Below are 20,163 nucleotides of genomic sequence, written 5' to 3' on the forward strand. Positions count from 1 at the left end.
TCGCATTCTCTTTGATTTTCCGTGTTATCTACTGCGCAAATTAGATAAGATATGCCCAATACTCTGGTAGGTTGTTTATTTCTCATTTTCCTCCAGTTTTTATGAGATATGCGATAATGTCAGATACAGGTCTTTGTTTGCGTCGAATGACGTTCGCATATGGGGTAAAGTTTCTCTCGGACATTACCGATGAATGTATATGATTTTGATGCCATCATTAAGCTCTACGAGTTGTATTAGTACACATGTTTTTTCGGCATTATTTTTCATTTTCCATGACAACCATGTGGCGGGCATAACAAGTCAAGCAGAACTTGTTTTCCATATGACAACAACACAACACAGCACAACACAACAATAACAATAACTCCCCAAAGGACGTTGGCTAGTTGGGAGTTGGTTCGCATTTCGCTGTTGGGTGGCAATCTCATACTCCGGGTCTTGTGGTTACCAGGGTGCGGTTTTTACGCCTGGCGTCATGTTCATTTATAGCCAACTACATGCTACTAACTGCGTCTCTGAGTTTGTTCCTAGAACTTTCGCTGTTCCTTGGTGTTTAATCGATAACTTGGAAATGGTTTCAGCTAATTTTCGACTTCATTTGATTTATTGTTTGGGTGTTTTCCCATTACATTACTTATGGCAGATCAGGGAAAGAGATAATTAGTTTCTAATAAATTTACGATACTGAATATTATAGTTATAAATTATTTACATATGCATGAAGTAATTAAGATACAATAGAAAGTTAAACACGTTTCGAAACATTCGACTTTTTGTTTGAAATAAAAGTATTTGCTAAATCTAATGTATCCCCTTGGAGTGTTTCTCAAGCTTTGCATTGTTTTGACTACGAATATTGCAAAAAGCAAAAAGCATTTGGCAACGTTAAAGTTGCTTGTACGAATCCATGCATATTTGCAACGCTCCAAAAAATCCAATAACCAGCAATCACAAAAGGCATTAGCAAAATGTTTTGCATGTCCATATGTATAGCTCAAGCCTACTATATATACACAATCGGATACAATATACGTTATGAGTGTATTCACTGGCAATGCATATTCAAGAGCAATTAACATCAAATTTGAAGAGAGACTCTCCGCGGCGATCTATTGACAGGTCTCGTTATTATTTGAAGGAGTTAGATGGTGCGATCCAGCGATCCAGTGATCAGAAATCCAAGTATCGTAATAACTTATAACACGCGACTTGAACACGCCTTAGAAACTTATTTCGCTTCGAAATTCAGTGTAACCTTCGCAAGCGTGACGCGACGTTTGCGACTTCTAGCAAAAACTGTGACATAGACAGAGACAGAGACAGAATTCTGAGCAACAGCAAATGAGCAAATAAACTCGCAAGCTCAAGTGATTGCCAAATGACATCAGCTTTTGTTGGCGAGAACAAAAGCACGCTTCAAAACGTTGTAGATACACGACGTCGAAAAGTATCTTATAGTTAGCAAATCGCCACACTGCACACTCTCATGGGTGATGGGTGATGGGTAATTCACCCAAAGTTTTCGACGTCAGAGAAAGTCGAGTTTAAGTTCAAACTTTGATAATTTACATCAATTATAAGTGAATACACGAACTGCAGCTGGCTGAGATACGTACTTTGTCGGTCTTATGAACGCTTTGTTGTTATTGTTTGTAATGGGAGATGCGAGCTGTGATATTTAGAACCGCATCCGCAATTATTCAGTTAATTGATCAATGACTAAACGTGTGGTTCGGATGAATTGCCTCAAGTTACCTGCAATTAAAACGTATCATGACAAATTGATGTTGGGCTGATTGCTTCTAATATGGGCAACAAATAAAACACTTTAATTGGCTTTAGTTAATCCAATAAAAACTATATACAATAATATAAATTGTTTTGCTAGGGCACACTTGATTATGTTATAAGTGATTTCAAGTCATTTCCTCTTCTATATTTTTATCTTTGCATTTCAAAAACGTAGAAAAACAAATGACTGTGTGATGCAATGGCTTATCGACTTATGGAATGGAAACTGATAAATGAAAGAGACCCAAAAAACAAACGTGGGTCACATTTGTCAAAAGATAGCTTATCGCAGTTCCAATGCGACATTGAGTGCCACATGTGGCATGTGAGCATTTTAAACGTCGAGAACTCGACTCGCTCTCGAGCTGGTAAAGTGACACCAAAGGCAACAAACTCACGTGACCTTCAGACATGTGTGTCCACAATGTGCATTTGATTCTCAATCTCACTTTGGTCATCGTTCTCGTTCTCTCTTTTGGTTATCTGTGCCAAGTCGAAAGTGATGCGATGCCACAAAGTCCGCTTGAAGGTGAAACCCAGTCACTTGCTTGGACAATGGCAACGTTAGCTGCAAAGTGTGGTTGCACTTGCTATACGAGATGACAGACAGCTGCCACTCTTGACAAGTATTTTCTGTGTTCCACGTTCTTGTTAGCTGCTTCCACAGAATGCTGAGATCAGCTTTTGGTCAGTGATCTCCGCATTGGCAGCACCCAAAACCCAAAACCAGTTCCCTCAGCTCCTCTCTGATCACTGACTTTTGGATAGCTGCCAAATAAGCAGTTATTAATCGAATTACTCGAATAAGCTATAAATTAGAGCGCAATTTTGGACAATCTTATCGGGAAACATTTGACATAAGCGACATTAACTTTTTACCTCATGGCGCGTGCTCAAATATGAGCTTGAGCTCTCATTTTGAATGTTGCAAGTGGGAGTTCGAAATCAATAAATACAAAATATATGTATTGCTTCCTTGCCTTGACTGACTGACAGATTCATTCACTGACTCACATCCAAATGGTAGAAACAAAGAGACTGAAATCTAGACAACTTAGTTTATGGGATTTTATCATGCAATAAGGCTAGGTTTATAAAATTTCGGATCCAACCATCTTATTAGTTAAATTTGTACTTTTTGTATATGAATGTTTAAATAAAATGAAATTATGTATATAAGTTTCAGCATAGGTTTGAAAAAGTCGTGCACATTCCATATAACAACAAAAAAAGATTATGGAAAACAACAAATTTTGTCACTTTAATATTCTTTAAATTATTGAAATTTTAGTAAATAGTCTTATGAATTTTTGAAGTCATTGAAAAAAAACATGTAATTAAAAAATAACTTCAGCAATATAAAAACTTTTACAGGCAAATGTTAAAGTATGAAAATTACCTTTAAATATGACGTAAATCTGATCAGGTATATGAATCTGGATATACACGATTTTGTTGGGCGTTTATTTTTATATTAACACCTTATTCGCATTCTTTTCACTCTTTCGTTGATTTCAAATTATTTATATTTGTTCATTTTATTTAAACTGTGTGCATCCAATTAAATTCTTTTTGAGTTGTCCAAGAGTTGATTTTTTCAAACATATAGTACATGAATACAAGCAAATAATACTAAAGTATTCTATACTAAGAAATATTTGTACAGATTGCTGTTAAATTAAGCGCGAAACTCATTTCCATAAGTACGACGCAAAAGTCCATTAACTTTATTTATTCGCAATAGCGTAAATATCATAAATATCAGCTCTATCTAGGTACACAACATGTTCGAATAGTTGTCGATGACCAGGTTAAATAGAACGAGTCTATTAACTATTTAGCTTTATACCTTCAATTTGCAACTATAGACAATGTGCTGCAGCCAAAGATAATAGATATACTATGTAAATATGTACATCTGAAAAGAGTTCAAAAAGACCATGAACTCGATGATTAGCAGCTAATGCTCCAAATATGAGGTGAGCATTTAACAGATAAATGACAAGACTTGAAAATCATAATGACCTTAAGCAAATATGCCAAAAGATCAGTAGGTCACGAAATTAAAAGATCTATCATATTTAATGATAGTAATACTAAAAATAATAATAACAACAATAGTAATGATAATAATTTTCACAAAAATATTAATAATAATAATAACAAACAGGATAAATAAATTTCAGAAAAATTTAATATTTATTATAATGACGATAAATGTGTTCAAGAAAAGGGGTTTGTGGGAGTTAACGAGCGCTTTTTTAATTGCTCAGACAGAAAAGCTCAGAGATGAAAGAAATGCACAGACAAATAAACATCTGTTTGCTATTGAAATCAAGTACGAATTCTCTTTGAGTCGCTCATGGGTCTCAGTAACAGTTCGACAATCGAGCGTGTCGGCGGCCATAAGATATAGTACAACGATCTGCTTCCCCATGTATATATAGATACATTTCGAACTAGAAGTGAAAATCAAGCGAACATTAACGGTAATTAATTGGTTATTTGTGAAATCTGTCTGTCTCTCTCTCTCTGCCTCGCTTATGTTTTTGCTCTTTCTCTTCTCTTCGCTTTTTCTTCGCTTGAACATTTCGTGGGCTCAGCTCAAGAAGAAAAACTCGTAAAATCGCAATCTAACTTTAGACGATTTCATCATAGTCTCGCTTGCGTTTGTCTTGCGTGTTCGCCGGTTTTTGTTGTTGTTATTATTGTTGTTGTTGTTGTTGCTGAATTTGTTTTTTTGTAAATTAGCTAATATGCGCAATGCGCGAAGCCTCTCATTGGTGGTGAATGTTTATTTTGAAGCTTATTTGTCATCAACGTCGCTCTTCAGACATTATTTCTGTGATGAGCTTGTGAACAGCTTTTGTTCGCTTTTGCTGCCTGCATACAAGTCTCGTTTATAAATCTGAAAAACATGGCAGTATATTTGTCCAAAATTAATCACATGTGCACAGTTTCAGTTGATAACTATCAGAGTGCATTTATTATAAGTATAATTAAGACAACAATTATAATTCCTCATAATTAGTTAATGAGCAAGCGCACACCTCAAAACAGCAAATCAGCTGTAATGCTTAAGTTTATTATTCATACATATTTCACTCGAAAAATTCAAATCTCACTCTCTGACCTTTTGCAGATACGACAACGAATAAATTGGAAGAAGAGAGGAGTGGACCTGAGAAACGAACTCGCGACACCCACACAAAAGCACTCGAACTCAAAGCCAGACTTAAATTATATGGTAGACTGTAGAAATTTCCATATGATTTTGGAGATAATGTGAAAAACTGGTAACAGCATAAGTAACAACAACATTGCTCTGCTCTCAGATTGCCAGCCAAATACGAATTTCAAATGTGAACCAGCAAACCAAAATCTGTTTCCAACAGTTGTTTTCGGGCTTAAAAGATTTGCGTGCATTAAAACACACCGAAACAAAAAAAAAAAGAATTGTGAAAACAAACCAACATTGGGCAAAAATTATTACTAAAAACTTTTGAAAGTGCAGTGAAAACGAAATATGATTAATTAGCAAACGGAGCAAAAATCATTAATGTATAAATATTAAAGCAAAACGTTTGCATGTGAGTGAAAGATTTTCGCGGCGCGTTGAAAATCGCGCTCGGATTTTCGGTTCTCTTGCGGAAGCATTGCAAAGTGTTAAAACAAAACAACAACAACAACAACGAAACTTAAACAGCGAGTTCATTGCATACATTTTTGTGGCTGCCAACTATCCACTTAGGTTTCCTTGTGAAAATGGATTTGGCAGCAGCATCGGAGACGCGCAAACTGGAGCCGATTTTTTATCGCCACGCCACCATGCACGCCCCTCATCACCTCCATAACACGGACGACAACCCCGCGCGACCTCCCAACCATGTATCACTTTGACTTTGGTAAGTTGCTCCCATAGCCAACAACAATAACAAAAAGTTGAAAAAATAGTAAATAGCAGACCGAAGTTCAGAATTCGTTCCATAATTGTCAGACTCTCAAGTACGCATGCAATGGAATTTATAAATTGCGAGATCATCAAGACGTTAACAATAAGTTTTCTATAATTGCTTATCGATTTAACTAAAAATCACTTCCGAGAAGTGAGAAACTTGTAGAGGTAACAAATATGCACATATTAGAAATTAATAAACACACAAATACTGTGAAAATATTTAAAGGTTGAGAAATGAATACATTGTGGTTAATAATTGACAACATATTAGATTGATTAATAGACGCTACTTAAATAAATATCTCTTAAAGTAAAATGTTTAAAATTATTTCCAATATTACCACCACTTTTATTATTAGTCACGAGTCCAACTCTATTGCTTCAACAACATTATTGAAGAGTAACATAATATATTTATAATTATAATGTAAATGTCTTATTAAAATCAAGAGAAATTTGCTGTGCGGAGAGTGATGAGTCAATTAAAAACTTTCTTTCTATGTGTTCACCTATGATGACATCAAAAGCATTGCTTTATTTGTTTTTATTATTTCGCTACGTATTGTATAGGAAGGGCAAGCGTGGTACGCAGTTGAAATCTAAACAATTAAAAAAGACACAGTCAAGGTTTGACTGCACTAGACCCTTCGCTCTTTTTTGGACTATTGAAAATCTTTTAAACTCGAATTCGTGTGGGATTTATCTGTGGATTTTTGCTGAAAAATATATTTATGATTTAAAAATTATTCGATATTAATGTCAGATGACAAAAATCTGACAGATTTACACAAAAGTTTTTTTCGACCATATGGAAACTATAATATTGTAACCTAAGGTCTTATGTTATATATATTATGAAATTGGGTGGAGATATTAAAATTCTACATTGATTTCATGCAGAATAGACCCTATATGAACATACGCAAAAAGTTCGGGGTCCTTATCTTTTATATTTGCTGAGATCCATGTGTTCATACAGACGGAAATTGCTGAACCTACTCACATATCGATGATAGTGTTTTATTTGTTTCACACTCCGATTTCGAAAAACTTAATAGACCCATTTCCACCTTCCTAAAAGTGTAGAGTCTAAAAACAAAGTCCAGACTGAGAAAAAAGTAAAAACGAATATAAAGAAGCCAAGTAAACGACAGAAAAGCAACAAGTAACGAAAGCACACATCAACAATACAAACATTTAACTATGTCAGTTTCAATTGAAAGCTGCCAAAATTGACACAGATAAATCTTAATTAAATTAAACATAAAAGTCTCATCGAAGTTTCAAAGCACTTTTAAGAACATGTTCTCATTTCGCAGCGGAAGGCAGTAATTAATTACACCCTCATTGTCTATAATATAATATGTTGTAAGGCATTTGACTATAGTATGACAGAAATCGATCAAACGAAATATTCAAATCAAGTCACGCATAAAAATTGCGTGTCTGTTTTAACAAACAATCAACTCAATGCGTCAATATCGTATATATTATATACGAATATGTATATATAATACATTATTTGTATGCCAATAACAGGTAGCACTGAATAATCAGATTTTGTTATGTATTTGGGTCTTGTAATGGCCTTTCTTCATAATATACATATATCTCTCAAATGTGTGCCACTTCTGGGGCAAACTTGGCTAAATGCTTAAAGTTACTTACCCAGCCCACAAGAAATTCAGTAGTTCAGTCGGTGCTCGCTCTGTGCTCCCTTGAATCTATTTTGCTTCCTTGACATTGAACTACATTTAACTGAGTTATTATACCCACACTATACTAGACACTGACTCGTAAGACAAATTCCAGTTTTATTGGCAAATAGAATGAATTCCAACCAACCAGTTTTCTAATATGTTCACAACGTAGTTTACTTGACAGCCATGCACAACAATAAAAAAACAATATATATTTATTACTGTTTCACGATTTTTCGTTATTCGCAAACTGTTGTTAAATGATGACAATTCATTAATGCATTTGTGCGAACTTGTTATCAGGTGATCCCTTTCTGTCAGTCCTGCCTACTACTAGTACTTACATACTTACACATTACTAGATAAATCAAATAATGTTCAAACCTACATACATTATGACATTGCTGAAGTTTCGTTGGAATTCAGAGTATGTAAACAAGTCGCGTATTTACGAAGTTTGCAAAACAGCGCTGCATAGCTTGAGCAAAAAGCTTCGCCGAAAGCTTTCTGTTAAGCATGAAAAAGTGTTGCCGTGCTATTGAGGGAAATACTAAACTTTTGCGCAGTAGCAACTGTTGCATACTAGTTCAAGCAATTTAAACTAATTAACTGAAATTCAAATATATACACACAAATATAATTTATGTGTGAAGAAAAGTTCTATTTAAACCAAATTCTTAACACTAAGTTTGAATTTCTATTGTGTATAACCTTTGCACTCCACATTCCCATAGAGAATCAATAATTACCTACCTCAATTAACTTTAAACAATCCAAACCAATCGCCTCAGTGAAAGGCAACTATGGGAAGTACAAAGTATTTCACACTTTCTAAAATGCAATCACCAATATCAACAATGATAAACACAGAGAGCAACCAAATAAATCAACTCGAATTTGTATAAACAACAAACAAAATTACTGAACTGAAAAGAGAACAGAAAATTATGCAATCCGCAGCATGTATTGGGAATTGGGAATAGCAAAAAAAAAGAATCGACCTATAGAGCGGCATACAAGAACAGAGCAGCAAAAGGCGAACGCTGGAATGGTTTCATTACGATGACGAAGGGAAATGGAACACAAAAGAAATACAACTCAATTAGTAGTAGATAGTCAGTCGCTATTCGATATGTTATTATTGCTTTTCTATTCTCTCAGTGTATGGGAGAAGCTAAGCTAATGCATAAGAAACATTGAAACGTTTGCTCATCAAAATTGAGTTCATCTTGTGCGCCTTGCTCCCAAAATGCCACCCATCCAAGCATATGAACTATTTATACGATGCTCGCGCCCTTCCTGCTCGCAACCCTCGAACTGAGTGAACATTTCCACAATTTATTTTTGTCTTTCTCAAGGCGTGACAATTAGAAGAGATTATGAAGTTTTATGGCAACTCTCAAGTGTGATTCGCTTTTGCGACCACAAACGATTTCCACGCCCACATATGTAGGAGTGTTTGGTATATATGATCGTTGGTTCAATAGAGCACAGAATGGTGAGCCGAAAAGTTCATTACCTCTCACGCGTGCCACAATTGAAGCAAAGATTATGAGGCAAGGCAACTTGCATAAGATCTGCGTTTCCTCTGAAGTCTTCGACAGTTCAACTGTCAACCATCTGCTGGAAGCTGAGTGCTGACTGCTAAGAAGTAAATGATTTATTGCAAGTAGCATCCAAATGAAATCGTTTGGATCGCCCATCCAGACAGACTCAGATTCAGATGCAGACACAGATACTTCAGCGATACAGAAAGAGACAGCGAGAGGCACTCCAAAGTGCATTCGCATTTCAATTAAAAACAGAAACGACCAAAAACAGAAATAACTAAAAATGAAAACGAAAACGAAACTGAAAACAGAGACAGTCCGAAACGGGAATACCCTACAAAGCAAAGATCTCGAGGATTTGCCCATTGTGTTCAAAAAAGTCACACAAATATATAAGATACACATACTATAATATATTATTGTCTCCAACTCCATTGCCATGCCAGCTGTTTATTTATGTGTGGCGCCTGCAGCATCAAAATGTTGCTGGAGTTGTTGTTGCTGTTGTTGTTTAGCGGCTGCAACCGCAGCTACCTTTTTTGGCACTTTTATGCAACTGGAAGCTTTTGTCCGTAACAGGGCGTAATTATGTACATATGCCTGTGTGTGTGTTGGTGGGCTACACCCGAATGTTGCTCAATGTATCAATGGACAACAGTGCAGGAAGTTGGGGTCTTTGAAGTCTTTTGATTGACTCTGATACTGATCACATTGGGGAAGTCAGAAATGGCAAAGATTGCCAAGTGCCAAGATTCGGAGATTGCTCGAATAAATTGAAAACCAACTAAAAGCAAGACAAATATATCTAAGGCAGCCAAAGTTCAGCAACATTTGTGCGGCGTCTTTAAATAAATCAGGCGTAAAGACGGCGGGAATTGCCTTACAAAGAATGGCCCTCTTTGTTAGAAATCCAGTTGTTGTTGTTGTTATTATTGTTGTTGTTACACCCACGACAAGCGAAGCACAAGCAGCTGGAGTGCAACTATTTTTAATTAAATGCAAAATATGCGCCAGCAACATGTTGCCATTGTCAACAAACAACACATCGCCGCCGCGTCGGAAGCTTAATGTTGCTACCGCAAATGTTGCCCGAATCGCGGCTGATGTTGCTGCGCTTTAGATGATGTTGCTGCCGTTTAGTTGGACACAAATCGCCGGCGCGTGAAGTTTGTTCGCTGTTAAAGATCTTAGTGCGCAAACGATCTAAGATGTTGCGTTTAAAAATATAAATACATTTAAAAAAAAAAAAATATTTAAGAAGAAAATACCGCGTAACTCCGTGCAAGATGAGTAAGAAAATGTGGCGTAAGATATTCAAATCGAAGCCTCAAAAGCAACAACAGCAGCAATTGAATAAAATCAATAAACGACACAGTCGTGGCATCTATGAGGAATATCAACAATTAAACGAGCTGCTCAGTGGCGAGCAACATAAATCGCAGAGTTTGTGCAGTGAAAATGAACATGAAATTGAAAATGGGAAGAACGGCAACACAAATGTGTTTGAGCAGCAGCCGCAGCAAAGTTCTTTCAACTCCGCGGCGCTGCTCAGTGAGGCGCAACAGGAACAGCAGCAGCAGCAACAATCGCAGCAGCTGTCCACATTTTCGCGCGTACGCAACACATTCTCACTGCGACGCAGTAGCAACAACAACAACAACAACAGCAACAATGGCAACAAAAAACAGACGCCCAATCCGAAGTCAAGTGAGTCGGTTACGCCCACAACAGCGCCCACGCAATTAATTGCGCTCGCTGGTCAGCTGCACAGAATGTTATGATTATTGTCAATGAGATCGATATAACGGCAGCCACAACAACAATATTAATAACTCCAACTATAAATGCCACTAATTGACATTTGCATGTCAAGTAAATTTAATTCCAATTAACTATCTGCTAATAGTGCGAATGCTTTCTCTATGCATCATTAAGATTTCTACTCAATCAGTGGAGAGATAGAGAGAAAGATAGAGAAGCGCAGTAACGGTATTCGCAGGCAATTTGTTAATTCATCTAAGAATGAATAGTTATTCATTTCTGTTTTTTTCTCAATTGAAATTATTCTGTTATCGGTGAGCATTATTTGTCAATTGCTTATCAGCAAGAATTATATAAATGATGTCATTAGACTTGAAAATATTCTAGTAGATAATTCTCGAATAGAACATACCAATTCCCAAAAAAAAAATCTAAAAATTGAGAAACTTATTAAATACTTGACCATGCACACTAAATTTGAGGAGTTAGTTTTGGTTCTGAGATCCTTAGTGAGAATTCCTCACACCTTCTGTAATGTGGCGTTGATTTCACAATTGAACAAAATAAATATATCTATAGGGTATCAGATACTTAGACTTACTTCCGAAATATACATGTATTAGAATGTATTTAGTTTGTAGCTTTTCATCAGTATTTCTCATTTTTCTATGATAAGTACATTACAAATGGTCAACATACCTTTCATAATAATAAACTTCTTAATTTATTGGAGTAAACATGGTAAACACTTCAACTTTCCGCAGTTTGATTACTTTTGCTCTGTTCCTCTAGATTGTACAAAACAAAATCTGCTCAAGCTCTACAAAATATTAATGGACCCCCAGTTGTTTTAAAAATGACGGGTTGCCATTTACTGGTCATGAGGAGAATTATTTCATTTATAAAGCTCAAGAGGTAATAGTTGGAAGATACAAATGTACATAAGAAAATACATTCGAGCATATTCACATTCACATATACCGCTGTCTGTATTTTGCAAGCATCATTGAAATGGAATCGTTGCAACTGAAACTGAAGCTGATGTTGATGTTGAAGTGGAACTTGGTGCTGTCATGAGAAACACATGACCCACCTTACCTCCTCTGTCCTTTGTAAACATTCGTATCCATTGAAGCAGTCATTTACCCACTTCTCATCGGATTACACATTGAGAGACCTGCGTACGAAACTCGGATTGATTTGAATTGGAATGAGACGCGAAACATCTTTCTTCCTACTCAAGACTTAATAGCATTAGTCACTGAGTGTTCACTGTATTGCTTAAAACTTCAACTAAATATATATATTATGCTATTTTATAGGCTGACAATTTTAAATAATTATTGCAATGCTGTCTGTTTTTTTCCCTTACTGAACTCAAGAGATACGATCTGAGATGATGAGTGGTTTGCGTCGGGGAGTCGAAGATATTTAAATTGATCGATGCTCCCACGCAATGTAACCGCAGTATTGTGTTCGCAACCTCATCAAGATGTTGGCTAAGACAAGCTACCAAATTCGGATATTACCGCATTTCATCAGCTGCTGCTGACAGTGTACTATGAAATAGTTTCGTGATAAATAACAATGTATAAGCTGAACACACACGCAAAAGTCAATAGTGCCCAAATAATAACCATAAATTATTTGTGGAATTCAGCTATTGTTTTTGTCTGAGAATTTATAGATCAATTACTTACGAACGAGTAAGACGTGACAAAGTTGAGCTCTGCCTAGAATATCTTTTCAAAAAATGGTTTTCACTTATATCTGGCAGTTGATGTGATTGGAAAGTTTTTGACTTTCTCAGTCAAGTGCAAGCCAGCTTGGCATTTTGATCCAATTGGCCAGATGCCACATGAATATGGGATACTTCTCTTCGCAATGGTACACTTTTCTTTTGCAGATACTTCAATATACTATTGCATTTTAAATATACCATACCAAAATAATCCAGATTGTCTTAAATGACTTACAACTTTTATCTGATCGCAGGAATCAAGATGATTAATACCATATAACATAGTTGTATTCCATTTTGAAGCCAAAAACTAAAAACAAGTTGATCACCGTGCAAAAAAACAACAAGTGCTGCGGAAAACAAATTATAACTCTCTATCTCATAGTCTAGGTCAACCAACATTATGGGGTCAGAGATGCCTTCTTCTGTCTGTTAAATATATTTTTATAGGCACAACAAGTCACTGATTTTTTAAGAAATCGCAGAAGGCTCATTCATTCTGCTGACGTGTTATATTTAGTTTTAGGTGCTTAGTTTTATACTGAATCCATACCAAACATTGCAAAAGTAACCCAATTTATCCAATTCATTTTTATAATATTTCCAAACAACAATAGCCACCATGGAGTCCGATCCAGTTGACAATGATCAGATAGACGAAGTCAATGAGTTAGAGTCGCCGGGACCTATTACCACAGGCGCCTCCATCCCCGTTCCAGAGCATGCTGCAGTTGGAGATCTTTCGGAATGTCCCTGCTGCAAACGCACCTTTAATCCGAATGCCCTACGCAAGCATGTGGCGTTCTGCGGGAAAAAGCGCAAAGTTTTTGACTCTTCGCGCCAGCGCCGAGAGGGCACTGCGCTCTCCACCTATGTGCTGCCGAAGAATTTTGGGCTGCCCAACGCAGAGAAGGCGGCTGGATTACATACGCCTCCCGGGGTTAGTCGCGAATCGTCTTCAATAGCAAGCGGAGGTTCACAACAGTTGCCACCCACGGTGAGTACAATCATAGAAACCAAGTATCGTTTTATTAACGATATGTTTCTGTATTTAGGATGCTGCTGCATCCCCGGCGTCGACTCGCCGCAAATCCAACACGGATCAGGCTCGTGCGACTGCACGTTCTTCCTTGAAGAAAGCAGCTGGCGCTGCAGCAGCCGAGACTCCAGGAGCAGCTGCTGCTCCGCCGGGTCTTACACGTGATAGGATGCGCTCCTCGGATCGTTCAATTAGTAAACGCATTAAGGATACAGCTTCAGAGCGTTGCCCACATTGCGAACGCAGCTTCAATCCAAAGGCCTTTGATCGCCATGTGGAGTGGTGCAAGGAGAAGGCCATTCAGGCGAACATCAAGGCGGCCAACACCGTAGAAACCAACAAGGCCAAGGAACGCATGGAGGCTCGCAAGCAGTATCGACCTCCCAATCTCAAGTAAGCAATGAGTAGGCTTTACTTTAGGGTACTATTTCTTTGTGATGTCATAGGATATTATTTCAATTTGACAGCTACACTTTTTTGCTTCTACATGTTACACTGTTTAATTGTTGCCTTTTTCACTTTATTTGATTTAAGAACCAAACGCTCGTTGAATCGCGACAAGTACTCCGGCTCTATTGAGGAACAACAACAGTACGAGGCTGAAATGGTTGCACAAAAGCAAACACTAATGTCGCTATCGGCCATGACGTCGTCCGTTCAAAGTGATAAGTGAGTCCAAACTATTTTGATATCTTGATCGATCTTCGATCTTTAGACTAGTCTAACACCAATCGTATGTATGTTATTATTGGCCCATCTGGCGTTGCTATGGTTGTCGTTCTCGCTGCCGTTCCTGTTGCTCTTCAACTAATCCTGCCGTTGGCAATCATGTAGACACCGTCTCGTAGTACCGCGCACACTGTAATCTTACAAAAAATGATCTCCAAACTCATTATCCATTATCCCCCTAACCCAACACCACACCCCAACCCCCAGCTCGCAAAGAACCGAAAAACTAATGAAAGCGCCACGTCCGGGAACACCCCAGCAACGTCAAGCGCCTGTCAAGCCGAAGTCGCCAACGACCCAAATAACCCAGAATACGGTCAGTCTTTGCGTTGCCTCCACGGAGGAGGCAAACACCTTCAAGCCGAGGCGTAAACAGCGCGAAACTTGCCAGGAAATTGATGTCGCCGTGGACCGTTTGCGTCGGAAAGCCACAGCAGACACATTACAGTTGGCCAAACTAGATTGTATAGAGGCGGCACCTCTTTTACCGGCTAAGTCCCGACGTCGCACCACACGCCCCAAGTTGGTGGAAGCTGCGGAAAAATTAATAGCTCCAGATCAAGCTATCTGCACATTCGAGGAACTCAATGGGTTACTACTCCGAAAAGGTATTGTCCCTATTTCCAACAGGATCGAGTTGATAGAGTTAGGCAGTCCGCTACAAATTTTCTTAAAGTTTCCGTTCATCACCGCATTTTGATGGCATGTTTTCAAGTGATTTTTAATCATTTTCGAGAGCCACAGAATACTTTTCATAATTCCAAAGGGATCTGCAGTCCATTAAATCTTTTCAGTAAAGCGAAGCAGAAAATTCTCTTCGAATGAGAATCATTCCAAGTAGTAGATAACTGATACCATCAACGGAAAGAACAATATAGGAAAGAGTTATATTGATGCGCATTCTTTTATAGCGTCAAAAGGATATACTTTAGAGCTTCGTTTTATTCAAATTCAAAGTATGCTTCCAAGTAGTTCAATTGATAACGTTATCCAACAAAGGAATTTTTATAAAATTTACCAATTTAATAACATTCAATGCAAGGAGATGAAGTTGTCATTACCGAGATAATTATAGGGATTATAGAAAATTAATACAAAAATTGTCATAGTCGAGGAACGACCCTACTGCAATATTTTTCACTTAGCCATTTTTAAGACAGGTTTTAGATTCATAAAATCATTGCTAATCGAACCCAATCAACCCAACCTACATGCTGCATCTTTCTCAGCTGGATCAAAGATTTGTAATATTAAAATGAATATGAATGAGCAAGAGTTAAATGTGGGAAACAAGACGCGTTCAACCACTTCTTTAGTACGTCAGGCACATCGTCGACCTAGGACAAAGACGAGTCCAGTTCTTGACTTACAATCCTTGGAGGCCCCTAAGGCCATAAGTTCCTTTGATCTGACAGGCATAGAGAAAAGCTCTGCTGGTGCCTGCGAATCATCGCACGCTGGCTCCGACAACGAATCGAATTCCCTATGTGGTGAGATACGATTAAAGATGGAGACTTGCACCATCCGAACTGTGCGCCCTCCAAAGAAACGCGAGCATCTACCAACCATAATGAACAGCTGTGAACCACTCCGAGCTCTGCCTATGGCGGAGAGGAAGGAAAGTGTGAAAGATGTGCCACGTACGCAGTTGCCACTCATTGAGTCGAAAGACGTACCAAGAGACCATTATAAAGAAGATCGTTTTCTGGATGCTGATAATGGAATGTTGACTGTTTACAATGACTGTGAATACGACGACGCTGACATTGAAGTTGGCCAGTTTATGGATATAGCCAAGTCATTAACTGACGATGAAAGCGAACCTTTGGATGAACTCGAAACCGACAACGAGCGCGAACATCGAGATGCGAAGAAGTTGTCTCCTTTTAGGCAGCGCTCGAATGTAAGCCGACGCCTGGTACTCCTCGAACAGGACGAAGAAGCAGTCATATACATCAAGGCGACATCTCCATCATCATCGCCCACTAGTCGGCGAGCACGATCATCTCCCGGCTCGGAATGCCCTCTATTAAATAGGTTTGTTAAATTCCCCACATGATCACACTCATTACACACATACACGCCACGCATTGCAGACGACAGCCAAGCGACGCACAGACTGCGGGAGAGAAGGAGAGGGTGTTAGCCTTACTTGAGATACTTTAGCTAGAGATATATATTTGTTTGGTTTTTATCTTTCGTTCACACAGCGGCATCAGTCCACTCACCAATAGCAAATACGATCCTTTTCTGTCTGCTAAACGTCAGCTCGAGGAGCTCTGCTCACCTGGCACGCCACCAGACAACGAGCCAGGTTCCTCCACTGCAACACACACGCCCAATGCCACACTCAAAGTCACACCAACGAGCATGTCCACCTCGCTGACGGGTTCACTTAGCAAACCTCAGACGACCTTGACGACACCGACGACAGCCAAGACAACGCCCACCTCCAACTTTCGACGCACTTCATCATTGCGAGGACCACGTCGCACACCACTGCTACCTAGTCGGCCGCTCTTCGCCACCAACTATCGTCCTACCATCCAGCGAGGTCTCTCCGACGAGGGTCCCATCTCGACCAACTTCCTTAAGCCCGAGGAGTACGACGAGATGCCAGTTCGAGCTGCTTGCGGCAATGATTTCCATAGTCCTCGCGTTGTGCGTCGCGATACCAGTGCCTCCAACCGCAAGCAGCAACTCAAGCTCCCACTCGGCGTGGGCAACGATACCATAGAGAACAGCAGCAACGAGTCCAAGCAGCAGCAACCAGTCCGCAATGTGGCCAAGACGGACTCCCTCGCAGTGTTCCTTAAGTATGAGCACGAATTAGAGCAGTTGAATGCGAAGGCGGCCGAAGTGGCAGCCATCAGCAAGGAGCTAAACAGCAAGGAGCTCAAGGATAAAAGCAATAATCTGAGCAAACAGAATTCGGCCAAGAACCTCACTACAAGCAGCGGACAATTGCCACCACTAACCACTCCTGTAACAACGACCTCCACTCCAGTCGCCAAGGAGAACAATGAAAATCAGGCATTCAACTATGCAACGCCACTCCGCTTGGAGCCCATTAGCAAGCCAACGACTCCGCAGTTGAACTCGACAACGCAAAGCACAGGTAACAACAGCAGCAGCAGCGGGGTGCCCATCAAGCTGGAGAGTATTTTTGGAAACAATCGATTGGGTGATTATATTGATCCCTTGCTGATCAATCCATGTGATAATCTGCACGTGCAGCAGCAGGCACAGTCATCCACTGGCTCATCGAATGCCAGTTCCACGCCACATCAGCAGCTCTCCCAGAGCCGCTGCAGTTCGCAGTCCACTATTACCATGGGCCAGGATCAGCAGCGTAACTCGGGGGATGCAAGGAATCTACTCAAGAGGAAAATGCGATTGGGACGCAATCAATTCCTGTACGATGCCTCCCCAGAGGAGGCGTACATCTCGTCGGGCAGCTGTGCTGATGATGAGGCGAATCGATCGTCCCTGGAATTCGATGAACAGTGCTGGCAACAGCAGCAAAAGCAGCTGCTCTCGAATCCGATCAGCATGCCACTGACAATGCCAAATATGCCGCCGCTGCCCACATTCGATGACTTTGATTTCGAGGAATTTCTCTCATCATTCGAGAATGATAATGATGAGGAGCAATTTCCACTGTTTCGGGATTGTCGCGAGTTTCTCTTGAATCGCACAACGAACAGACAACGCTCGTTCCAGAAAGCAACTTCGACTCCGCATACACAGTCCCAGTCACAGTCCCAGACCCAGACCCAGGCTCAGAATCAGACGCCGACTCAGACCAAACCCCAATCACAGACACCCACAACAGCCACACAAAGAGCTACCCCTAGCGGGATTAGCTCTCAGCTTATAATGTCGCCCAGCAGTCAATACTATACAGCATCAACTAAAGAAAGTTACGCCCACAGATCCGATTCGAACGCATCGAGCAAGACGTCACAGAGCAGCAACCGTTCGTACAAATCTATGAACAGCTTCGATGAGAATACCCAAAAAAGTTTGGATGACTCGCAGAAGCGCGAGATTTTTATAAGCATTGAGACGGAAGCAAACGCCCAAGGACATTCGCCCATCTCGCCACAATCGCTGCGTCACATGGTGGGCAATGCACAGACACCCATCGATGTCCTGCATATTGAGAATGGCAATGAACCGGAACACGCTAAGTTCAGCAAGATCAGCGACACCGAAGAGGATCACCTCGACGCTGAGATCGAAGATGACGCCAGGCACGTTCATTATAGCAAACGGTCGGTTTTATCCTCGATCCCAGCACCGACATTGCCATTGCCCAATGTGAGGGCAAACAATGCCAAGAATGAGATTGAGAAAAGGCTCGGCGAGTTCAAGCAGATAGGTGAGGAGTTTGGCGACTCTGTGCGCCGCAATGTGTTGCAGCATCAGGAGCATGTGCAGCAGGTATTAAAGTGTAACTCACATTTATCGCCATCACCCTCAGGAGATTCGGATGAGCTAAGCAGCCTAGATGGTTATCCCATGTCATCCTCGCAGTCATCTCGTCGCGGCGCAAGCTCCAAGCTTAGTTCTGACTCTGCTTACGGCAGGTGAGTGAAGTCTATCAATGCATCATTGTCTACCTGATATACTCATCCAAAATACTCTCTTCCTTTTCTGAATTAAGCAGCAGCAACTCCCCCAACAGCCTGTCACAGCGTTCTGGGGATAAGCAGCTACACATAAGCAATGCTCAGCGTTCCCAAAAACAGTTGCGCCCACACACCGCCGGAGGTGCCTTGGCCTCGGGGTCGGGCAAACCAGCAAGTCGGAGCAATAAGTCGGATGCCTCAACACAAGCGCAAACCAATTACGGCACCCTTAAAGCACGCCAGCAGCTGTACGCCGGAATTGGTCCTAGCGATGGTCAGGCTGGTTACTCCAGTAGCTGTTCAGAGATTTCATTGCCAGTTGCTCAGCCGCAGCAGCAGCAACAGCAAAATTCAAATTTCAACTACCATCAACAGCAACAACATCAACATCAGCAGCAATCTCAAGTGGAGACAGCGTACAATAACAACAACAACAACAACAACAACAATAATAACAACTACGAACATAGTGCGCAGAACAACATGAACAACAACACAATCAACGCTGCCAGTACAGCACTTGCATCCTCACAGCATTCACTTTCGAGCAACACGTCCAACGGATCATCTAGCATGACTGCGAGTATGAAAATGTCGAATTACTGTTACGAATGCGGCTCCAAGTTCATGATTGGGCACGCCAAATTCTGCGTGGAGTGCGGCGTAAAACGCGTCGCTCTCTAATCCAATTAATAATTTTGTTGTTGTTGTCATACATATCACAGACACATGCACACACTTAGACTATCATTGCGAGCATTAGAGAAGAACAACCAAAAGTAGAGTCATAACATACTATCAATTAATGAAGCCACTAACAATTGTGAAGATATCAAGTGCACTTACATATTCTATTGCATATATGTACGCTGCTTAAATATATTTTAATAATAAAAAAATAAAAATACAAAAAAAATGCAATATTAATTACAAATAACAAATAAAGATCAAAATATATTTATTATTATCGAATGTATAAGAACTAAACACTTTTAACCGAGTTGTTGATTAACCAAGACTGAACAAATTTAAATAAAAAGAGCGGTGAAAGCGATATGTAACCAAATCAAATGACATCAAAATTATATATCATACATTTCGGAAATTTCTGAATTTGTAAACTAATTTTATAAACGCTTTTTGAAAACAATATAATGAGCACACAATACATATGGTAGAGCTGACTTTAATAAAATTTGAAATAAATTGATTTGATTCTCGTGTAATATATAAAAAAAAATAATTGAATTAATTTCT

At 39.6% G+C, this 20,163-nt stretch overlaps 1 protein-coding gene across 7 annotated transcripts; it reads left to right on the plus strand.

The window, feature by feature from the left end:
* The first annotated feature begins 10,256 nt into the window (after positions 1-10,256).
* LOC132790541 (putative uncharacterized protein DDB_G0277255) lies at positions 10,257-20,132 on the plus strand. Of its 7 annotated transcripts, XM_060799102.1 has the most exons (8): positions 10,267-10,709; positions 13,122-13,501; positions 13,560-13,936; positions 14,078-14,212; positions 14,480-14,880; positions 15,502-16,309; positions 18,208-18,864; positions 18,942-20,125. In XM_060799102.1, exons 1-8 carry the CDS (start codon positions 10,289-10,291, stop codon positions 19,588-19,590), a joined length of 3,828 nt encoding a protein of 1,275 aa, XP_060655085.1. In that variant the 5' UTR covers positions 10,267-10,288; the 3' UTR covers positions 19,591-20,125. The 7 variants fall into 7 exon arrangements, with proteins under 7 accessions (XP_060655080.1, XP_060655082.1, XP_060655081.1 ...); XM_060799099.1 differs by lacking the exons at positions 14,480-14,880; positions 15,502-16,309 and having other exon boundaries at positions 10,260-10,709; positions 16,483-18,656; positions 18,759-18,864; positions 18,942-20,130; XM_060799100.1 differs by lacking the exons at positions 14,480-14,880; positions 15,502-16,309 and having other exon boundaries at positions 10,266-10,709; positions 16,483-18,656; positions 18,759-18,864; positions 18,945-20,125.
* The last annotated feature ends 31 nt before the right edge of the window (positions 20,133-20,163 follow it).

Source organism: Drosophila nasuta, chromosome 3 (assembly GCF_023558535.2).
Source record: "Drosophila nasuta strain 15112-1781.00 chromosome 3, ASM2355853v1, whole genome shotgun sequence".
Classification (NCBI taxonomy): domain Eukaryota; kingdom Metazoa; phylum Arthropoda; class Insecta; order Diptera; family Drosophilidae; genus Drosophila; species Drosophila nasuta.